We start from the raw sequence: 19564 nt of genomic DNA, 5'->3' as shown, positions 1-19564 counted from the left end.
TCTGCTACTACTAAGGACGTGCAGGATAATTTTAAATTATTGATGGAGGCATCTTACAAAGAGACCACATCTCAAGGTTAAAGTCAGACAGTAACTTTTAAGGGCCTCAAATAAATACCAAGAATCTATGAAGTCACAGACTTTCCTTTGATTCGTTCTTGTTTGTAGCACTTCCCTCCAGACACGACACTGGGTATTCAGGAAGGAATAAAATGAGAGGAGCAACTTCACCACTTCCTGGCAGGAAGCCCGGCCGGTGGGTGAGCGGCTTATTCCAACGCTTAGGAAAGGGACCCACATCCGCTGGGTTTACAGGGAGCTATGCGGCAGGGCTCTGTTTCTCAGGTTCTGCTTGTGTGTGCCCCAGATTCCAAAAGCCTCTTAAAGCCACATGATACTATCGATTTTGATCATCCCATTCTCTTCCCAAGCACCAAGAGATATCATTACCCAATTTAATTTCTACCAGCCATGTTCTAGTTTTCATTGATTAAAGCATAAATCATACGTTCAAATCTGCCAGTTCATTTCTGTCATCTGAACAAGATGTCAAGATCACTCTCTACCCCTAAATGCAACAGAAGGAAAAAACAAACAAAAACCAAAAAACAAAAAACCACGTTTGTATGGACACATCAAAAGAATTCCTGCAAAGCATACTGACCGGATTTGGTGGTATACACACGGAGTCCTCAGCGATACAAAAGTCTGAAATTCTTTCTACGGGCAAATCCTTTCCTTCAAGTTATTCTTTCCCTGATGTGATTCAAGAAAACACCAAAAAACCACAACAATGTCAATTAGCAACACACCTGTCTTTGCATGTGCCGCTGGCAATGGTACCAATGAGCTTCTGTTTCAGTCCACAGGCATTTATTGGTTCTGACATTCCAGACAGAGCATTGTTCGAGGTATAGTGAGGAGATACACAGAAACGGTCATGGTCCCTGCCTCATGAAGTTTACAATCTAGAGAGAAAAGACATTCTCCCACAGCGATTCCAAAAGGCTGTGGAATGACCAACAGCCAACAAGAGCGGTAGATCCTTCTGGGTTGTGGTATCTGGGGGCAGGACAGGGAGGGTCTGGATGGGCTGAGAGAGAGGAAAAGGCTGTCCCACCTAAAGGCACATCACCGTTAAGTCACAGGGTCAGAAGAACTCATGCCTCCGATGGGGAGACCCATGAGCAGGAGGGCAGACTCTGTTACAGAACTGGGAATAAGGTTGAAATCTTGGCTGGCGTCCTGTGGTCGAGGCTGTTGAGCTTGACTTTCATGCTTTGTCAACAGAGACAGTACAGGGTGTGGAGATGATGAGTGCTCAGCCCCAGAGTCAGTTTTGGAAGACGAGGCGGCGGAGCTGGTAGAGCTGAGGGAAGAGGTATTTCAAGTATCGAGGAGAGGAACGAACTGACAGATGTTAAGGTCCTCTATGTGGATACTCTGTGGCTCTAATGTGCAAGAGTGGGGCAAACACCCACACCCAAACCCAACCCCCAAACCAAAAACCGGTAAAGGATTGCAATATCCCATGAGAAGGGAAAGGAAGAGCTGTATATACAAGGTTGGATAAAAACGACCAACTGAACACAATTCTTCACGGAATACTGAACCTCTCGAGGCATGAAGCCAGGGTACGAGGAGGCCAGTGCTGTCCCACCCTCTCCATCTTACGGGCTGTTCTGGGTGGCAGGTCTCATCTCTTCTATACCCCTTCCTCCAGGGGCAGCACGGGGATCTGCGATGTAGGCTGGCCCTGCTCCCAGCAGACCCTGCCACTCACCGCAGGCCCACACCTTAGCAGCAAGCACGTGGCTTTAAAGGATGGGGGTGGGGTGGGTGGGAGGAGCTCGAACTAGCAACGGACGACTTTGGAATCACGGGCAGTGTGCACTCAGGGTCGTTACAAGGAAGCCGCGGTAACCATTGCCTCATCTTCAGAAAGATTCTGAATTGAGAGGTCTCCTGAGGGGGCTAACCACCATCAAAGTTTGGCGACCGGATGCTTAGTGGACCGTTAGGAAATTGCTATTAACCAAACTACCAACCAAATTAAAAAAAAAAACAGCCCTAGATGCTTATTAAAGGTAATTTGTCTAATATACTTGTTTTGTCTTTCTCCTCCCAGTTTCAGTTTGTTGACATAACTTTGAGGATTCGTTATTGCAGGGAAAAAAAATATGATGGATGCTGAAAATAATAAGCATTGGTCACAGGCCAGCCTATCGACAGCAAAGCAATCAGTGATTTCCAGAGCATCTTCATTGTTGCACTAAGATACCCGGTTTAGGTTTGTAACTAAGACGACCTTTCCCACATCTCTGGCGCTGACTGATGCGCATAAAGGAGTGCATCTTGTAGTACTGGTACCACACGAAATCCAATGCCAGTGTCTTTGCATGTACTTTCATAAGAACAGAGCAAAGAGCTACTACCCCCAGACTCAAAAGCAGGTAAAAAAAAAAATGCTTCCAGATACAGTGGTTGGACTTGAATGTCATAGAAGAACAGTTTGGTGGGAAAACATTCAGGGAGTGCCTCCCAGGAGCCAGGGTTAGCCCTTGGGTGGTGGCGGGGGGAGAGAGGGACAGTGCACAAAGACAAGACACAGTCCTTGTCCCTGAGCCATGCACAGTTCATGCTCCCCGGGCAGAAGGCACACTTTTGTCTACTGGTGCGCAAACAGCGACAGGGCAGGACGTGGGTGCTCTCACAGAATGGCCTTTCCAGTGTGCCGGAAGAAGATGGCGTAAGAATCGGGGGAATGGGAGTCAAATCCGTGGAGTCTGGGGGTGAGAGAAATGACACTTAACTTGAGCTTTTTAACGTGTTTAAGGCTGCCAGACTCAGACACGCTCATGTTGTAAACACAGTGCAAGCAGATGGGTCATAAAGGAGCCCGTGGGGCCCAGGCTCCCTCATGGAGGTCAGGATACCCCCAGGACCTGGGGCTTCTCTGAGCTTAGGGCCTCTCCCAGATCAATTTGGATGAGGAAATAGATACAAAAGCGCAGGGTTGTTATGCTCCAAGTCTGTCAAATGTGTACAAAGCAAAACTGAGAAAGCCGTGCCCCCAAACTGTTACCCTTGGGTACGCGTAAGCGGAGAGAATATGGCTGATTTTAACACTGCACGTGTATTTATTTGTATTTTTATATTGTGGATTTTCTCAGTGGAGGCATAGTACTTATTAAGTGCATTTTCCCGATTATACAGTTCTTGCTTTATTATCACATGAATCAGTCTTTGATTCCAAAAGCAGTACCCATACGCACAGATACACACATTTGAAGAAGCCTGCAATAAAAACCAGAAAGCAAAATCCTACGTGCTCTAACCCCAGAGATAACCTCTGTTAACCTACGGGCCTATCTGTCTGCTCTGTGCACACACAGGCATATATATTACTTCTGTTATCACAAAACTATATATAAATGCTAGGCATATAAATGAAAGTAGGAGGATCCTTTTCTGCTTCCAACGCTCTTTAAACACAAATATCTCAGTGACAGTAAGACATCAGTGGTATCTTTGTCCTTTTATTCACGGAATACAAGCACCAGGAGTAACATGGGCGGCCCGTGGTCTCTGATGCTGCAGTGGTCCTGGGCCCGGACAGGACACGTGGCTGTTACCGGGGCCATTTAAAAGGCACTTTTTAGGAGAAAGAAATATCTCCTCCGGAGGGACTTCTCCATGACCAGCCCAGGAGACAACTTTGCCTCCCTCTGCCTGTAGCTCCTGCTGCTTCATAACAGGTCAGAGCTCTGGGAGCCTATCCTGTCATCAGCTGGCGGGCGGGGCTGCTGCGAGCCCAGAATGCTGGTGCCACCTGACATCTAGCAGAGTGTGTGGTGTGTGGGTGGTTTCCCCACCTGAGGTCTTACCCAAGCTTTTGCAGCCAAACATTCTGTAAAGGTAGAGCCACATAAGAGCCGAGGGGGGACGAAGTCAATGCCATCCAGGCATAGGGGCACAAGGAACTGAGGCGCCTGGGTGGGGGTGACCAGAACAACATCCCCTTATGGTGGCCACCTCTGTTCCTGGGAGGTCACCATGGCAGCGTGTCAGGAGGCCCAGGGATGGCTTCGCACTTCCTGCCAGGTCGAGCGTGGGGCACGCTGGCCATGATGGGGGGCCTGATCTTCCAGGCCAGTGAAAGTGACGGTCTTCAGGGACCGAATGAGGCTGAGGCACCATTGCGCGAGCAACCCGAGAGAGACAGAGAGAGAGACAGGCGTGTGGAGGTGGGTTGCTGTGAGGTGGAACTGCCCTTCTACCTGTCGGGGAGCAGGGGCCAGGAGAAGGGCCGCTCCCTGGACAGCTGGGAGCCGTACCCAGAAGGCTGCTCTCAAGACAAGTCAACATGGCCGTGCGCGGAGACCCACGGGGGCCCCAGGATGGCGAGTGAGGCCCACGGCAGAGGAGGCTGCACTGGGCTTCGGTGCAGAGGCAGGCTCAGGGGAAGAACCACACGGGTCGTAATCCCGCAAGCGGGCCCCTCACTGATGGTCAAATCTGCGAAGTCGTTGTCTTCTCATTTCTTCTTCTGGTGAGAGACGGAACCCGTAGGGCGGGGGGCTTGGCCCGCTGGTCCCTGTTGGGAGAAAGCACAAGGGAAAAATCAAAGACTGCCCATCCATCGTTCTGACATGTACAGGGCATTGTTTCCGAGGATTTCAAGGGGGAAGAAAGACTGATGGCTTGGGTATCATCTTTATTTTAGCACGAAGCAGAAACATAACAAACATATTTCAACCTCAGCTGTCAATACTTAATTTCAACATCAAGTAAATACTTTTAGTGTGGTCCAGTCTACAAATCTAATCCACTCATTTCAAAGATTCTTGACAAAAACCCTCACTTTTTTTTCCTCCATTCTTTGTAATTTACATCATCTCATGTCTACAAGGTCCCCAGGGCTTATTTATTTTTTTACGCCCAGAAGTTGCTGTTTCTAACTTCCCCACCAAGTATGTGGTTTGGTGTTTCTCCATCAGCCTTCGGTCCTCCCTCCTCTTTCTCCCTCTGCCCGGTGGCCTCCTGCAGCCCCTGACGCCCACCTCAGCGAGAAGGAATCATGTCTGCTTGAAACACACACATGCCACTGAGCACCAGGGGCCACAGAACAGGGGCCCAGTTACCACAATGACCATTAACTGGGGAGGCAGAAAAAATGCAGGCGTAACATCTAAAAATTATATGAAGGACCATGGACATCGTTCCTGAAAAGGGTTTCTGTTCATTCTCCAAGAGCGGTGCCTTTTCCAAGATGTTCCCAGGTCATGGGAATGGATAGAATGATTGTTAAGAAACACTACGGTGAAAAAATGTTAGAGAAAGCCCAAGAAACTAAGCAGCCTTCTCACAAAGGAAGACAAACAGTGCAGGACATCACCTCCCCGTGGAACCAGAGAAACCGAGCCTGGGAAAGCAGAGAGTGGAATGGCAGTTCCCCGGGGCCGGGGGGAGAGGGGGCCGGGGAGCGGCTGTTGAAGGGCGCAAGTAAGTAAGACCTGGAGATCGAATGCACAACATCGTGACTATAGTCAAGAATATGGTATTACAAACTTCGAGGTTGCTAGGAGACCCAATCAATTGTTTTCAACACAAAAAAGGAGCTGGTGGGGCGCCTGGGTGGCTCAGTGGGTTAAGCCGCTGCCTTCCGCTCAGGTCATGATCCCAGGTCCTGGGTTCAAGCCCCACATTGGGCTTTCTGCTCAACAGGGAGCCTGCTTCCTCCTCTCTCTCTGCCTGCCTCTCTGCCTACTTGTGATTTCTGTCAAATAAATAAATAAAATCTTTAAAAAAAAAAAAAAAAGGAGCTGGTGAGTGTGTGCCATGTACAAGGGCTGGCTGACGCCCCTGAGGCACTCATACCACAATATACAAATGTAATAAAGCAGCACGTACACACCTTAGGTTTACACAATGTTGTATGTTGGTTACAATGGATTAAAAAAAAAACAAATTGATGAGAAAAAAACCAGTCTGCTCAGTCCACCACTAGAACTTTGGTGGTCAGATGACGAGAAATTTTCAAAAGGCAGGCAAAAGGTAACTCCTCTTCCATTTTGTTTCTTCCCCAACATGTACCCGTTTGGTTCTTTCTTTTTGAGACCATGGGAGAAGTACCCCCTCACTGCAGCCATTCCTGCCTAGGAACGCACACGTGGGCTGGGCAGGCCTGGCCGCGTGCTCACTCCTGCTGGCTACACTCCGCTCCAAGGGTTTTTGGGACAGCATAACCTACGTCGATTCATCAACCTTCGTTAAGGATGACACTCAAACATAGAACGGGCTTGTAAGACTTTCACCGTAAGGAGAATACTATGAATAGTATCAAATACTATTAAGACTGAAGTTTAGCTGGATACGGTTTTGGCTTATGTATCTGAAAAGGAATTTTTTACAAAGAGGCAAACGCCTTGAAATTACAGAAAGTGGTGCCTGGGTTGCTCAGTCAGTTAAGTGTCCAACTCTTGATTTTGGCTCAAGTCATGATCTCAGGGTCATGAGATCGAGCTCTGCTTCTGGCTCTGTGCTTAGTGGGGAGTCTGCTTCTTTCTCCCTCCCCCTCTGCCCTTCCCCTTGCTCTTGTTCTCTAAAATAAATAAATCTTGTTTTAAAAAAGAAGTTACAGTGAAACTCATGAATCCAATTACCATTAGTTATTGCTTAAATCTGTTGTATATGATGAGCGCCAAATCCAGCTTTCCCTTTGACAGTTGTTTTCACAATAAGACGGTTCTTCACTGCACTGATGAGTGCGGGCTAGCACGTGGCACCCGTTCCGGCAGGCGGGGAGCCTTGAGGGAGAGCTGTGGGCAGAGTCGGAGGCAGGCTCGACGTGGCGTGTTGAGTGTGGGCCACGGGCCATGAGCCCATGGAAGCTGCAAGAGTGCTCAGAATCCGGAAGGGAGTCACCGTGTCCGCAAGAGAAAGCCCGAGAATGAACGTTCCCATGCAGGGAGGGACACAAAGCTGCAGACCGAAGGCCCCTGGGGTCCAGTTTTTGAAATGAGCAGCCCAGACACGTGTACTCTGGACTCGGCTCACAGGGCATCCGGGGAGAACGGGGCTGAGCCGAAGGAAGTGCCGCGTACTGAAGCCGACAGCTCACATCAAGTCCTTTTAAGGTGCCATAGGTCAGTCAGCCAGCTCTCGCTGCCAATTTGTGATCCCAAGTTTACAGATGAGTGAGCTAAGGCTCGGAGAGCATTAGGGACACACATAAGGTCATGAAGCCAGCCCATGGGGCAGCAAATCTTGCACTTGGGGCTCCCACGCACTGTCCCCACAACCCCACATCACGATCATCCCCTCTAGCATCTTGCCAGCCCGTGCACTCCTGCCCAAACCCAGACAGGTATGTGCAGAGCTCATGCGATCCGGAAAGAGAAAAGAAGAGGATCCAGCCCAAACTCGTCAACTCTACAGGACTCTGCTGTCACCACAGACATGACTACAAAGTTCCTGCATGGGTCCCCTTAATTTCCTGGCTTTCCAGGACCAGCAGAGGGCCCTGGTTCTAACAGTACCACCACAACAACACGTGATTTGTAATCAGGCCTGATGTGTGGGTATTTAAAATCCTTCAACCTCAGTGTTTCTGGTATCACCAAAGCCACCCCACTCTCTGAAGAAGGCCTTGATCGCTTCATTTCAGGCCCTGAACACTCTACTGTCCTTAATCCCAGGGGTTAATTACTTTGGAAAGTTCTCAAGTATAAATTAATCTGTGCTGTTCTGGAGACAGTAACATATTTGGTGTCAGTCACAAATGACACCATTTGTCACGTCTGGGCTTTCAGTCAGTGCCACCCTGGGGACAAGGCCTCTGCAGTCCAATTCAAGTCTCGACTAAGCTCTGTCTTCCAAACCCCTGCTATTCACTACTTTTAAATTCGCTTCTAGGTTTCTGTAGTTTTCGGTTGCGTGACGTGATCTATTACTTCTCTCTGCAGCCCCCAGGATCCTCGCAGGGGATCCTCAAAAAGTTATTTGAGTTATTCCTCAAAAAATCTTAGAAGTGGTTTCAGTCTGTAGTTATATTTATTAAGCCCTTGGAGAAGATGTAGACAGGCCTCTGCGGGGTGGTAGGAGGAGACGCAGTCGACTCCCCAGGATGTCCGGGGATGTCAGGGCAAAGGTGTTGGGAGGGCATCAGGAGAAGCTTCCAGGCCTACCTGGAACCAGAGTGTAGTGCACAGGCAAGTCTCTGTTTCGCAGCTTCTGGGGGGCTCATGTGTGAGGGGAGGCTGCCCAGCAAGGTGACTGCAGGGTCCTTCCCACCACGGTGCAGTCTGACTGCTCGGGACTAAATTCTGACTCCTCTATTTTTAACTAGACATCCTGGAGCAAGCTGGTTACCTTCACTTGGTCTTAGTTTCCCTATCTATAAAAAGGGACAAAAGAGAAATTCACTCCCTGGATTGTTGAGAGGCAAGGAGAGAAATGTTGCACATAAAATGCATAGCTGAGGACTAAGCATGCAGTGAGTGCCTGATGAGGGCTGGATGCTATCATTTTTCATCTCTCACATCATCATGAACCATGCGTCAGATGTCTACTTGTTAGCATTGTGAACTAACTCAGTAGAGGATACACAATAAAGTGACAAAAACAGTGACTGCTCAGAAGACAGACCCCAATTCTGTCTGAAGCCAACTTGGCAACATTCCGTACAAAATGCAGAGATTTGCCTTCTAAGAAACAGACACGGACAAAAGGTAATTACCAACCTCCAGTGTGCCACAGCTTTCGTAACACGGAGGAGGCTTGCGGTCACTGGGAAAGCTGGTGGGCCCAGCCAAGACCTCCTTTTCTCGCTGAGTTAAATCATGCACTGAACATTTACAGGCCTGGGTGAGACAGCCCTGCTCTGGTGAACTCGGTACAGGATATCAGTATTTCTGAGCTCTGCCTCCGTGTCCCTGTAAATGGAGGTCAGTCCCCAATGTTACTCCAAGAAACAGTGAGCATGCATCAAAGAACCTGAGGAACAGTGCCCATTTTAAGACGATTTAGCTCAATTACAAACACCAGTCATGAGATCATAAGATTTATGGATTCGTGGTTTTTGATGGAAAGATTTTCAGTTCTCTACCCTTATGTATAATGCAGTAACCTCTGCATTTTACATCTAAGGGAGGAGAAGCAATTTCATCCAGATAAGAATTGCTAAAAAGAGCACCATGAGTTGATGGCCATTTTCCTCCTGTTTGCCATCCCTGCAAGCAGAGATGTTTAATTTGCTGGTATTCAGAGATCTTGCCCCTGATCTGATCAGCACTCTACACCATTCAGTGAAATTATACTGATGTGAGTCACAGGATGGCATATCATTCCCTTATATTAGGAAGCTAAAGAGGCAATCACTTTTTTTTAACCAGGAAACCTCTAAATAAATCACTAGTGTTCTCAGGGATTTCTACTGTCCAATGAGGGCAGAGCATGGAACCCGCATTCTCTCCTTTAAGAAGGTTACTTTATTAGAATTCCATGAATTACAAAGCTCCCAAAATGCCTTCTGAAAGGATGGTTGCTAAGTCATCTATGGACAAAGACCAAAAAGAAACTCCAAGCCCAGCAATTTGGCAAGACAGTCTTTGAAAAGGGGAAATACATAAGGACATAAGACCACTTTGCTTTTAGAGTCACTGATTATAACCTCTATCTATCCATCTATCTATCTCTTTAAAAAGAGTCTGAAATTCACCTAAAACCTCGTAACTCCATACAAACGGAAGCTTCATTATGGTTTACAGGAAAGATAACATTTAGAAGTGACTTGAGAGAGGAAATAATCCCATTTTGACTCCTCAACCATTCAAGTCAGCCACTGTGGGGATATTTCTTTGTTCTAAAATAGTATCTGGACCCTCAAAATGAGAAGCTTTGAAACGGAGACCCATGGGGCACCTGGGTGGCTCAGTGGGTTAAGCCTCTGCCTTCGGCTCAGGTCATGATCTCAGGGTCCTGGGATCGAGCCCCACATCGGGCTCTCTGCTCGGCGGGGAGCCTGCTTCCTCCTCTCTCTCTGCCTGCCTCTCTGCCTACCTGTGACCTCTCTCTGTCAAATAAAGAAATAAAAAATCTTTGGGGAAAAAAAAAAGAAATGGAGACCCACTCAGTAGCTACATTACCTGTTGTCCTTTTCTCTCTGATCTCCAGTCAATTTGGGAAATCTTTATGGCTACAACGAACTTGACATAAGTAAGAGTATAATCCAGTTAGCAATTCAAGTAATGTAAAATATTGGGTCTACCATGTCGGGTCCAGTGTTTCTCGCAATACAGACAAAAAAGTATGGTGTGACCTCTAGAACAGAAAGAGGAACTTCTGGAGATAAGGAACATCTGAACCACTGCTACATGCTTACCCTACTTACTCTCCCTCTTCTTAAACAAGTGCACAGCGTGATTAATTTTTATGAACTAAACATGTGAGACCAAAACCCAGATCAAAACCCGGAACACTTCTAGCATTCATAAACCTCTAAGTGTACCCTTCTAGTCCTGGCTCCCATACTCGACAGTGCCCGTTATCCTGATTTCCAACGGTGCAGACTCCTTTGTCTATTTTTGTGCATAAATGCATTCATATAATACACAAGCTTTGTGCGTGGCTTCATTTAATGTTATGGTTGTGATCCATATTGCTATATGTGGTTTTTATTCTACTTACCCCTCCAAGTAAGAACTTCCTCATCTATTTATAGACAGAGGAACTGAGGCTTCAAGATTTCAAGTAACTTGCCAAGGCCCCATAGTCAGGCAGTGGCTGAGTCAAGACTCAAACCCGGATGGATTCCTTTCTGCTCTGCTCCAGATTTGAGGTCTATGAGTTGTCTTCCTCAATCCCAAACCAGACTCTGTAAACTTAAACAATACATTGCTTTAATCCATGACTTAGAGGCAGGATCTGAAGTTTACCTTCTGCCATAGGTAGGGCTCACTGCAAACAGGAGCCTTTCTTGGGTAACTGAAGGGAGCTGGGATTAGGCTCTCATCTGATGAGGTACGTAGTTTTAGCAACAGGCCCAGCTCTAAAGGGCAGCCTTGGTCGTTCACTGTCAAGTATTTTTTTAGACAAAGAACGGTTTGTAACTTCTTGCAGAAATAGTTTTTGATGCACTTTCTCCGTCACTATGCTGGAGGAGCAGCAGGGGAGAAAGGAGAAGCTGAGTGTCCACCTGTCATTAGCCATCACCATGACACGTGGCTTTTCTTTTTAAATGGAGTCCAGTGGACACAGGATGTTAGCCTAGTTTCAAGCACACCACACACCGATTCGGCAATGCTCTGCCCTATGCTGTGCCCTATGCTAGGCTCAGCACCGTGCCGCTGCCAGCTGTCACCACACTAGGATAACACTAGTGACTATATGCCCTTGGGTCGCGCCTTTCACCTCCATGACCTGTTCCTTCCAGAAGGGGGAGTCTGGATCTCCCAATCCCATTTTGCCATCCTGTTCTCCCCCTCCCTCTGGCAACCTTCCGTTTGTTCTCTGTATTTATGGGTATGTTTCTGCTTTTTGCCTATTTATTCATTTGTTTTACTTTTTTAGATTCTACATGTACGTAAAATCATATGGTATTTGTTGTTCTCTGACTTATTTCACTGAGCATCACGCCCGCCAGGTCCATCCGTGTGGTTGCATATGGCAAGGTCCCGTCCTTTCTTTTATGGCTGAGGAATGCCCCACTGTATATCAGACCACATCCTCTTTATCTATTCATCTGTGGACAGACACTTGGATTGCTTATGAAATGTTTTTTTAACGAATGAATGTGAATTTTAATACTAAAAGACTTGCTTCTTTTTAAAATCAATCTCTTAAATCCTTTGAAAATTCCATCACCACCTTCACATTTTATCAAGATGGGCTTTTATGACACTAGAAATTATTTTCAAACACCTTTTACATACATTTAATGACAATTTGGAATGTTTCAAATTTCCCTTGATCTAAAACAAAATGCCGTTTGGTCGCAATCTGGAGGGGTCTCAGTTTACCCAACCTATCTGCTGATTTTGGAAACTGAAGAGGCTGACTATCTCTGACAATATCCATGGACTTTGGGACTGACTTTTTTTTTTTCCAATTCAAAATCACCTAGGGATATTTGCTAGACAAATATATGCAAACGTTGGAAAACTAGACATAGGGCTCCCTAGGGGCAGAGGCTGGCTCTCACTTCCATATTCTCCTTGTCTAGTGCATACTAGGGACCCTAGGTTTCTGGCTGGGATGACAGAAGCTCAACATGGGCCTCATCTTGAGACCCAGATTTGAGAACACACTTTACAACAGAAAAAAGGAAACTGAAGGCAGAACTTCCCATGTGCGAGGGAGAAGAGGGCTCTAATCAAGCACATACATCCACGAGCGTGGACAATGCTAGAAGAAGGAGGACAACCCTCTGGGAAATGAGGATTCCACAGGCCTCTCAGAAGCTTCAGGGTCCGTGCTGACTGGTCTTGGGAGGGCAGCTGCGATGCCCTGTGTCCCGACGTTTCCGACGGAGAGTCCACACCGGCCCACAGGCAGGAACACAGCGGGTTGTGCAGAGTGTGGGGAGCTGTTGAGCACAACCACACAGCCCTCCCCTCTGCCGGACTCCTCTCTGGAAGCCCTCAGAGGCATGAAAGGTCCACGTGGCTGTCTGCACTAGTCTCTGGACTCCTCAGCCCTCGCTCAGCTCTGACCCTGTGGCTTTGTATCCCTCGGGCGGAAGCTCGCCGGTGTAGGAGGAAGGACAGGTAGGAAATCCAGGAAGCTGCATTTTAAGGAGCACCCCAGGGATTGTGTTGCAAGCGGTGTATTAAATCACTGAGAACTGCTGTGTTAAAAGAACACACCTCACTAGACATGGGTTTAGGACCCTGGACAAGTCACTTCTCCTCCCCGGGCCTGGGGCTCATCTGGGCCTCATGGTGCTGGACTAGATGTTTTACCCTCTGCACAGAGATTCCACGACTTGTGTGGGTCCCAGTGAGATAGTGGGTTGGCTGGTCTAAGCTGGGAGAGCTCGACAACCCACCCCAGCCTCCTCCTCTACAGTCTCCAGCCTGGGCCGCTGAGCTAGAGGACCCGCCCCGCCCCCGCTGGCCAGCCTGGCCATGACTACCTGCAGCTGGGCACAAACTGGCCATGCTGTGCCCCAATTCAGCTGGTCTATTTCGGTGCCCCTCGGCTCTGACATTTTAACTTTTAGTCCACTTTTTATTTTGGAATAATTTCAGACTCACAGGAAAGTGACAGAGAGGATACAGACGATTCAATTCCACACATGTTAACATCTAACACCACGACGTGGACTAAGGACTCATTTCCAGGGATGGATGCATTACTATTAACCAAATTCTAGACTTCATTTCAATGTCACCAGTTTTTCCACGAATTTTCTTTCTCTGTACTAGGTTCCACTGGCATACCTGATCGACCACATCTTCTTAGCCTCTTCTGGTCTGTGGCAGCTTCTCCCATCTTTTCTGGCTTTCTACGACCTTGATGATCTGGAAGAGTGCTGGCCAGGAAGCCTGTAGAAATGACCTTCAGTTTGGTTTGTCTATTGTTTTGAAGTGGGGTTATGGGTCTGAGGCAGAAGGCCACAGAGCTGAGGTGCCCCTTCCGTGATCGTATCCGGGGTTCCTGTGATCAGCACAACTAATTACGTGCTGTGTAACCTTGAGCACTTGGTTCAGTAGTGTTTGCCAGGTTCCTACACTTTTTCGATGAGTTCTAAGGAAAGAAGCCACAGACAGTTACCAGGATAAAACAGGAGAAGCAGGAAAGAGTAGGGACCTCAAGGTGTCCCCGGGCACCAGGTCCCTGAAGAGCTGTGCTTCTCTCATGCTGACATGAGTGTGCAAATCGCCACGACGGTTGTTCTGCAAGTTTCCAATCCTGTAGGCTTGGCATGGAGCCCAGGCCACCGTATTTTCAGTGAGCCCCCAGGTGATCCTGACACGCACCAGCTCTGGGGAACCACAGAGCTCCAGCTTGTTCTTCCAACCCAGGTTTCATTCCAGTTTTTACACTTGCCAGCAGGTGGACCTAGAGGCCTGTGACACGGAATCCGTGGATGAAAACTAGGGCAAATTCCAGTCAACAAAGCATTCCGCATCGTAAGCAGAATTGGGGTTATTTTGAAACAGATGGGCTCTACAGAAGCTACTGCCCTGAATATGATGGGGCTGCTTATCGTCTCGATGGTCTGAAGCCCGGGGAATACTTGCCAGCATCTAGCAGTTTCTAGGTTCGATCAGAGTTCTTCAAAAGCAGAGGAGACTGATGGGGGCACTCTGAGGGTTAGACGTGGGTATGGACGTGGATGTGAAGACAGATATTTTCACCAGCTCTAAACTCAGAATCTACTCTTGAAACGGCGCTTGCTGCCTTGCACCCTGGAGCGCTTTTTACTGCAATGATCTGTTTCACTCCAACTCCAAATTAGAAAAGATAAACAGATAGAATCTGTGCTAATAAGACAGACTTCGGTGCAGTCATATTAGAAACGATTTATTTTAAAACCTAATCAAAGCGATTCTGCTTATGGTCCATATTTTCACCCAAGTCCCTACTTCTACCTGCCCCCGGTCCTCTTTCCTTCTGCCCCTTCCCCTCGTCCCGCCCCAGCAAAATATCAGGAGGGGGGAAGTGAGGTCAAGAAGGGCCTTCTGGCTCCTTCTAGCTGTGCCTGATGCAGTGGCTGAGAGTGTGCAGGGCCAGGCTTTATAAACGGAATATTCTGTGAGTTCTGGAAATCCACAAAGAACTCCAGCATCGATGGTTGCTCCCTGGAGGATGTTTTTAATTCCTTAGACTATGACCCCAGACACTTAGCTGCTGTCCTAGCCAGCCCCGCCCCAGAGGGGCCAGGAAGGGGGTCTGAGAGGTGGGTGGCTTGGTACTCCGTGGTCTGGCTTTCTTGGCTGCTGGCCCCCACCCCTTCCCCGTCAGCTGAGGGAGGAGGAGATGCGCTTCCTGGTGGCTGAGGCCCAGCCTGAGGTGGTGGGTCCGCAAGTGCCTGGGCCAGCAGCTTCCCTGCTCCAAAGGGATAAAATGCCAGGTGTGTAGTCCACCCCCTTCCATGCTCGGGGAGTGGTGGTTCTATCAGAAACAACAAAATCCCCAATGCTACTGTTTTTTGTTCTGGCTTTCAAAGCCCCTGTTCAGACAGAGGTACAGAAAAGCATTTTGGATGACATTTAGACCTATTTCATTTCTTTTCTCACTCCTTCTGCCTTGAGTTCCAAATCAGAGATGGCTCGCATTTCAGCTCTTTAAGCAAAGGCCCCCAGTAATGTTTTCATGGACTTTTGAAATCATAGACTATTTAAAATTAGACAATATTTCACTCAAAAAACCCTCAATCTTCCGAAAAGCACTGTTTAGCCTTTGGGCATGAAAATAAAAATAAACGTCATCCCAAGAAATCAAGGGATAAGGAAAATACGGAGACCCAGCGTGAGAACTTCGGAAAGGGAAAGGGAACCTAGGTTGGAAACTTCTGCTGACAGTGACCACCTGGGGATCAAGCCAGGTTGCCCTGGATGATGAGGGCAGGTAACCACGTGCCAGAGGAATGAGGCTATGGGGCCTTGAGAGGTGCAGGGGTTGGGGCAGCTGGCTCCCAGGCTAAGTGGCCACAGGTACTAGGCCCCACAGCTACCCAATGCTTCCCTGTCACCCTGTCCTGCAAGAAACATGGTGTGTCGAGGGACTGAAGGCCAAATACTGGATCTAGAATAGGAAGCACCAAAGCTGGAAGTGGGGGAGCTAGGTGAGAGGCACGTTCTAGCTTGTAACTTGGGAAATCCCACACCAATGTCTGTGGTGGGGCCCAGGAATCTGCATTTTCCCCTCAAGCACCTACAGTGAGCTGCTGGCCCCACCTGGAGAAACTTGGGATCAAAAGCATGCCACAAATGTACTCTGGAGGGTCGTTTGGCCTTGGCCATTGGTACCAGCATGGTTACTGGTTTTGTACAAGTAGGTCTTTTGACACATTTTTCATAAGCCAGAGACACTGGTAGTTTCTAGGGTTGTTTGTGCTCAATCCTGCAACATGTGTAAGATATCTGTGTAACCCAGCTCTCCTGAAGAATTGAACAGATACCATTATGGTACTGCCCTGGAGATTCTAGGAGTCGTAACATCAGAGCAGAGGAAACTGGCCCAGCATCTCTCCCCCCATCCTCGGAATGAAGTGGGTTCACCTCTGGGTCCCTGATGCCTGGTACATGGTGGGTGCATCACACATGTTTAGAGAATGGACTGGGCAGAGAGGGGGTCAGGATGACCCCGCGAGAACACCAGGGCCAGAGGGCACTGAAAGAAACGAAGATAAATGGTGGCAGGTAGGGAATTTCAAGGTCTGGGGATCTGGATTCCTGGCCTGGGCCACTAACCAGCAACCAAGCCAGTTCATGCATGAGGAACAGGTGAGGGGAGGCTACACACACCTAGGCTTCAGAACACAATTCAGTCCATCTGTTTCCTCTGTGGAATTCCTGAAGTTTTCCTGGGTTCTGGGGTTCACCGTACTTTAGAGAATGTTCAGGAGCCAGAAGCAGGCCAAAATAGGAGCTGGATTACGTACATCCCAGCTAAATGCATCTTAAACACTTGAAAAATTCAAATTATTTCTGTTTTTCAAATACCATAGCCCTGATTAGTGCATAACCGCATGTCCAGAGATACTGATATCAACACAGAACTGAAAAACAATCCCTGACCTAGGAAACTGTCCCTGACATTGTTGATGGCCGAGGGGAACACTGTGGTTCCGAGCTCTCAGGGAGGCTGAACGCTGCTGTCTGCTGCCTCCTCTCACAGGCAGGAGGAAGGGAAGACAGAGTGCTCAGAGAAACCCCACGGCCGAGTGGGCCACAGCTAGTGTCCACAGGGTGCAGGCCGGCAGGGGTAGGCGGAGGGCCTCCCCGGGAAACAAACTCTGCGCCCTGCCACAAGCGTATAAAACAACGTGAGCACTGTGCCCGGATGGTTTAAAGAAAGAAAGAAAGAAAGAAAGAAAGAAAAAAAAAGGCAGGCAAGAGAGAGAGGAGGTGGGAATAAGGGAAAGGATAAGACACCCTTGTCAAAAATACGATAGTTGTGAATTCTGAGTGGTGACGGTGGTGGCCCAAAACCCGGGGTAGGCCCCTATGGCAAGGCAAGGCATACCAGGGAAAGGGGGGACAGCACAACCTCTGCGCCATTCCTAGCAGATCAGCCCTGGGAGATAAGCGGTGCAGAGAGGCCTTCAGGAGTAAATAAACAAGCCAGCAGGAGCCTTGCTCTCTGCGCCCCAAGAGCTGAGAAACTCTCTACCTTGAGCTGTGCGGCTTGTGGGTATCTGGCATATGATGACTACCCCACAGGTATGAGGGTCATTTTAAAAACACGCTTGCTTCTGTAGCCGATGGTATTTAGCCCAACCCTGAGCCTACCTGCTCCTTTTTTTTTTTTTTAAAGATTTTATTTATTTGACAGAGAGAGAGGGAGATCACAAGTAGGCAGAGAGAGGCAGGCAGAGAGAGAGGGGGAAGCAGGCTCCCTGCTGAGCAGAGAGCCGGATGCAGGGCTCCATCCCAGGACCCTGAGATCATGACCTGGGCCAAAGGCAGAGGCTTAACCCACTGAGCCACCCAGGCGCTCCTACCTGCCACTTTTTGTGTGTTCTTTGAGGTCTGCTTAACTCACGGCCACTCACCAGCCATTCTGATCTTTTGTCCACTTAGCGTGTGTGTGTGCGTGTGTGTGCCTGCACATGCTCCTGCTTCTGCATGGGCATGTGCATGTGGGCACATGCACACACACACACACAAACACACCCTGTGACAGGAATGTCTCTCACACACAAGCCCTCCCCTCCCAGCCTCGGGAAGGTCTGGGGGCTTTCTCAGACTGTTCTCACACCCCTGAGGGGCCCTCGAACTGACCCAGGATGGAGCAGAAAGGATTCTAAAACAGCCTCTGCTCTGGAGAGATAATCAGTAACCACAAACAGTCACCTATTCTTACAGTACTGTTAATGATTTCTAGTAAAATAAAACTTACTTTACCAATGTTAAGGGAGACCTCGGGACTAAACTTTTGGAATCTGAAGTGCTGAGTTCGGAGTCTAAACTTTGGCTTCTCTTGGAAAACGGATGATTTCGATGAAGGGAGGGATTAGGTTGCTTTCTGAGCCCCTTTGGAAAGATCTCCATGTGTGCTACGGCCAGAGTAAAAGCTCCTCCTGGGAGGCCTGTCTCTGGCTTCAAGACAGAAGCTCTGAAGATGCGATCACGTGTGGGTAGGGGTTCTATGTCAGATGCGTCTAGTCCCTCTGAAAAATCCGGGTTTTCAGAACAGGGAGGGGTACGTTATGATTGTTTTCTCTTCCAGGCATTTCATCCTGCATAACCCACAGCTCCCTTGACACACCTGGATTGGACGTAGGTGGTTTACAAAAGTGCCCTTCTGGTACCTGGCTCTGGCAGGGGACAGTGGGAGAGACCGACTTCTGGAACCAGACAAACTTGGGTTTGGATACCACCTCTGGTCCCTGTTCTGTGTTTTTGGACAAGTTACTCTCTTCCCTGACCCTTGATTTTCTTATCTGGGCAGCACTGATGTGCTCTGAAATGAATGAAATCAAAGGAGGTCAGTGCCTGGCCCCAAACACTCATGGGTAAGGGGTACCTATTATTTTACTATTTACTATTTACCCCCTTCCAGGCTGCCGCATCCCAGGAATGTCCCCACCCCACAGCCAGTGAGTCACACACACCCAGACCCTAGTCATCCTGGACACTTCCCTCTTTCTCATCTGCCTCTCTGGGACACATCACCAAATCCTGGCATTTTAACCTGAACATTTCTGGAACTCATCCATTTCTCCCAACTGCCCTATCACCAGCCCCCACCTGAGCCACCTGTTTTGTGAACCTGGACTGGCTTCTGAGCCCCTAAATGATCCCCCCACATTCTCTCTGGTCTTCTGACCGGCGATGCCCCACACAGTTGTGGGAGAGCTTTTGGAAAACACGCACCTCGTCAAGTTCATCCTCTGCCTGCCAAGGGCTTCCTTTTATTTCAGCATAAACATCAAAATTTGTACCCAGCCCAGGACACTTGCCTTCCATCACCTGCCACTCACCACTTATCCCTTCTCCAGCAATCAGCTCGAAGACTGGATCCTCAGGGAAGGGACTGCATTCCCCCGAACTCTCAGCAAGGGTCCTCTGCCCTCAGCTCTCCCTGGAGCTTGTCCCCTTCCTTCAAAGCCCATGAGGCTGCCATTAGTAATTTGACAAGACTCATTATTTTGGTAAAGTGTGTCCTCACTGGGCTATGAGTTCTGCAGGGTAAGAGAAGTGAGGGGCAGTGTTCACATTCTCCCTCCAGGAGTGAATAAATGAACGAATGGATGCGTGAATGAGAGCGAGGGAGGGAGGGACGGGTAGATGTCCTCATTTTATAGATGGCCAAACTGTGACTCCAGGAGGTGTGTGATTCCTGAGGTCTCAGAGGCAGCAAATAATGCGGCTGGGGTTGGTTAGATCCA

The 19564-nt window shown here is 48.5% G+C and overlaps 1 protein-coding gene across 1 annotated transcript in view; it reads right to left on the bottom strand.

The window, feature by feature from the left end:
* Positions 1-3468: 3468 nt before the first annotated feature.
* LOC111142601 (rhomboid domain containing 1) overlaps positions 3469-19564 on the bottom strand; it is a 123951-nt gene continuing 107855 nt past the window's right edge. Inside the window, exon 7 of the mRNA XM_022495905.1 lies at positions 3469-4597. Within this exon, the coding sequence (XP_022351613.1) occupies positions 4503-4597 (95 nt within the window). The 3' untranslated portion in view covers positions 3469-4502. The remainder of the gene's footprint in view (positions 4598-19564) is intronic.

Source organism: Enhydra lutris, unplaced genomic scaffold (genome assembly GCF_002288905.1).
Source record: "Enhydra lutris kenyoni isolate GAN:26980312 unplaced genomic scaffold, ASM228890v2 scaffoldscaffold1, whole genome shotgun sequence".
Classification (NCBI taxonomy): Eukaryota; Metazoa; Chordata; class Mammalia; order Carnivora; family Mustelidae; genus Enhydra; species Enhydra lutris.
Note: the sequence above shows the minus strand (reverse complement) of the source record. Positions and strands in the feature narration are given on the sequence as shown.